Below are 4,305 nucleotides of genomic sequence, written 5' to 3' on the forward strand. Positions count from 1 at the left end.
GGGGGGTGCAGGTTGAAGGGAGGTGGCCTGCCTGATGTTGGGGGGCAGGTTGTTCCACAGTTTGGGGCCCATGACTGAAAAAGCCCGATCTCCTCTGAGCTTCAGTCTTGTTTTTGGAACAGCCAAAAGCAGCTGATCAGATGATCTCAGGGCCCGAGAGGGAACGTAAGGTTCCAGAAGCTCAGAGAGGTAAAGGGGTGCGAGGCCATTTAGGCATTTGAAGGTCAGCAGAAGAATTTTAAAAACTATCCTCGTAGGAACAGGGAGCCAGTGAAGGGAGGACAGAACTGGAGTAATATGTTCAGACCTACGAGTTCCTGTTAAAAGCCGAGCAGCAGCATTCTGGACGAGCTGAAGACGTGAGATGGAGGCCTGGCTGATCCCAGCATACAGTGCGTTGCAATAGTCCAATCGGGTCGTGACAAAGGCGTGGACTAGTTTCTCAAGGTCGGGTCTGGACAACACTGGCTTGAGCTTAGCTACATGTCTTAGTTGGAAGAAGCTTTTCTGCAGAACAGAGTTGATTTGTTTGTCAAACTTGAAGTCAGAGTCTAAAACCATACCGAGATTTTTGCCAGACTGCTTAAGATATGGCTGAAGAGAGTCCAGGTTGACAGGATCAGTGGTGGCAGTTGAGCTAGGGCTAAAGACAATGACTTCGGTCTTCTTATTGTTAAAACTTAAAACATTTGAAGTCATCCAGACCCTAATGTCATCCAGACATAACGGGTGAATGGAGCAAACACTTGCTGGTTTCACAGGCAGGTAGATCTGGCAGTCATCAGCATAGCAATGGAATGAAAGACCATGTTTCCTCACGATGGACCCCGGTGGGAGCAAATAAAGTGAGAACAGAAGGGGTCCAAGAATCAAACCCTGTGGGACCCCACAAGAAAGAGGTAATGAGGCGGATAAATTATTCCTACATATAAATAAAAGCTACGCTGATACCCTCCCCCCCCCCCCCCCCCCCCCCCCACACAACACCCAACGTTGGTAGTTTCAGGGTTTTCTGGACAGGAAAGAGCAGTTAATGCAAGAACACCTTAATGTTTTTGATGCAGTTGACCACACACCAAAATGGAAGTTGGTATGTTGCTCATGTTTTCAAGTTATGTGCTCACAACATGCACGGATGCACGAAAATATGGAGGGTATTTCCAGTTCCCCCTCTTCACTCTGTGATGGTGGACAATTAAAGGCCTGGGCCTATCCTTGAAGAAACACACGGCCGGCTGCCTTCCACAGTTTCATTAGACTATCATTTCATGGTGGGAGTGACTGAGTTTGCTGTTCTGCACAAACCTTTAACATGCGTGTGCAATCTTCTGTGATATCGTAACATGTAGAGTTCTGTGTGTGGATGATGCTCAGCTACTACCAAACATGTTTAAGCTCAGTATCAGTCAAAGTTACTGAGCTACGGCCATTTTTGTGTTGGTAAATGTCAGCTGTGGATGTCAAGTTGAAACAAATTGACTCTAAATGTTTATTTGGGGAATAGTGGCGCAGAGGTTAGAGAAGGTGGGCCTGTGATCGGAAGATCGCCGGTTCAAGCCCCGGTACCGACAACATCAAAAATGTGGGTGGGGTAGGTGAAACACCCACACCTGCCCCCACCCTCATTCGCCCCACCCTGGGCCCATGAGCAAGGCCCTTAACCCCCATCTGCTCCCTAAACAAGTCTCTCTTGAAAATGAGTTCTAAAGGGTAAATGAAAAAAATTAAAATCTTGTGCTGCTGATTATCTCATGCTACTATATTCATTCATACCCATCTACTGGGCGGCTGTGGCTGAGTGGTTAGAGCAGTCGTCCTCCAGAGTTGGGGGCTCGAATCCACCAGCAGTCATGTGCTGAAGTGTCCCTGGGCAAGACACTGAACCCCTCATAGCCTCCGATGTGTGTCCCATCAGTGTATGAATGTGATCTAAAGCTCTGATTAGTCTCTTTAGAATGATTTGTTCAATTAGTTTTGTAGAGATCTAGTATAGAGCTGTATGAATGGGTAAATGAGGACACAGATTGTAGTGTAAAGCACTTTGAGTATCTTGAAATAAGATAGAAAGGTGCTATATAAGTACAGTCCATTTACCATTTATCATTCTAAATCTATTGCTCAGGATGAGAGACTGCAATGAAGCCAAGATTCAACTTGTCTGCTGGATTCCTTAGATAGAGAACTTTACTAATTGGCTTTTATGTGAATGTTCCTGTAAAGTTCCTGAGACAACTTTGTTGTGATTTGATATTATATAAATAAACTGAATTGAATTGAATTGATGTGCATCTAACAGTATCTTTCTAAAAATGTCGTCAAAATTTGTCCTGTGGTTCATCACATATTTTGCTAACAGTAAGACAGGGTTGGAACTAACAGACTAAAGTTTGAAGGAAAGAACGTACAATAAAGAGCACTTGAAATATTCTCAACTACTGGTACTATCAGAACAAGTCTTAACACAACATTTTGACTTTACTGAATCGTGTTGTCTGTGGCGTCATTGTGAAATGTGTTGGCTCTAAATGTTCATCAGTTGAAGGAGTTCATCCAAAGTTTATTTCCTGAAACTTTCATTACAATGCATCCAGTGGTTCATGACATCATTTTCTATCAGACAGACTAAATAGTTAATGGAAAAGTTTTAAACAAAGTTTATGTGCAGTATGTTAGCAATATCAGTAAAACTGAGTTGTAGCCATTTTTGTGTTTTTTTTTTCCATTCATTCAACCTTTATTTAGACAGGTTAGTCCCATTGAGCCTCGAGGACTCATTTACAAGAGACTGGTCCCTGCCAGGACTCCAACAGATTCTTAAAGACACTTAGAGAGGTCAAGGTCAAGAGCTTCAAATCTTTTTGTAAGATATTCCAGGAAACAGGAGCGGAGTAGGAGAAGGCCCTTTTGCCTAGTTCAGTCCTCACTGAGGGAACACTGCAGGTAATGATGTCCTGAGAGCGCACACTGTAGCTGCACTCACGCAGAGACATGTAGGAGGAGATGTATGAAGGCAGCAGACCAAGAAGTGATTTAAAGATGAAAATGTACCAGTGAGAGTCTGCTTGAAGTTAATGATGTCCAGTTAACCAGTGAATACTGGGTGCAGTGGTGGGTACGATAGTTTTGAAGGTGGATCTGCTGTGGTAGCCATCTTGAATTTTAACTTCCAAAGTTAGGCAGTTGTAGACATTGATCCAGTGATTACTGTGTATGTTTCACTGGTTCAGAAGATATTTGTGGTCACAATCAAACACAGACCAGTCTGCCTGCACCTTCTGCTACTGACCGATTATAAATCATCTTTAAATATAGAGAATGTCAGATAGTGTTTATTTTCCTTTATCCCACATTTTAAACGCTTTTTGTTTTCTAACGTGTGTTTCCTGAAGGTGGGAGATCAAATGAAGCTGCTTCACAACTGCTGGTCTGAACTTCTGGTCTTGGATCACATTTTCAGACAAGTGCAACATGGAAAGGAAGACAGTATCCTGCTGGTGACCGGCCAGGAGGTAACAACTCCCTCGCACTACTTCCTATCAGCACAGCACACACTCTGTTTCACTTTTTCAATGTATGTTCAACAACTTTTAATTCAGAAAAGCTTTTAGACTGGGCTCTGTTCCAGTCTCTGAGCTGTTGTTCCTGAGTACTGAAGCCCTGATTGGATCTGGTGTTCCCCGTCAGTGTATGGACGACTCTACAGAACAAGTTACCTTCACAGAGATGTAGTAGAGTACTGAATAAATGTGTGTGTAGAAGTAAACAAGGGCACAGATTGTGTTGTGAAGCACTTTGTGTAGGCTGCTGGAGGTGTAAGCAGAGTCAGTGACCAGTTTATTTGGTGTTGTTTTGTTTTAAATGAATGCATTTGTTTTGTTGTTGCTTTAGCTTAGCTTTTGACTTTGTCAGTCACTATACCTACATACATAGTAACAGTGTAGAAAATATTAAAAATATAAAAAATTAAAAAAAAGAATAAAATAGACGCTTAATGCCTTTCATGCCAGAATCTTCCACTAAGATAATTTTAATTTGATTTAGTTATTTTGAACTTCATTATTAAAATAGTTAGTTCACAGACAGAGCTTCTGAGAGAGCATCAGTTTAACTCATCACCTGGTCTGGAGCAGCAGGTGATGAGTTCAGTCTCTGTTACCATGGTGATCTAAATCAGGCTCAAACTTTGTCTCTGTTACCATGGTGATTTAACCAGGCTTAGACTCAGTCTCTGTTGCCATGGTGAACCAACCAGCCTCAAACTCAGTCTCTGTTACCATGGTGATCTAAACCAGGCTCAAACTCAGT

At 42.6% G+C, this 4,305-nt stretch overlaps 1 protein-coding gene across 1 annotated transcript in view; it reads left to right on the forward strand.

The window, feature by feature from the left end:
- The window catches only part of LOC119413585 (nuclear receptor subfamily 5 group A member 2-like), a 42,415-nt gene that overhangs the window by 17,530 nt on the left and 20,580 nt on the right, over positions 1 to 4,305 (forward strand). The window contains exon 5 of the mRNA XM_037680642.1: positions 3,390 to 3,509. Within this exon, the coding sequence (XP_037536570.1) occupies positions 3,390 to 3,509 (120 nt within the window). The remainder of the gene's footprint in view (positions 1 to 3,389; positions 3,510 to 4,305) is intronic.

This window comes from Nematolebias whitei, chromosome 8 (genome assembly GCF_014905685.2).
Source record: "Nematolebias whitei isolate Nwh7 chromosome 8, NemWhi1, whole genome shotgun sequence".
In the NCBI taxonomy this organism is placed as follows: Eukaryota; Metazoa; Chordata; class Actinopteri; order Cyprinodontiformes; family Rivulidae; genus Nematolebias; species Nematolebias whitei.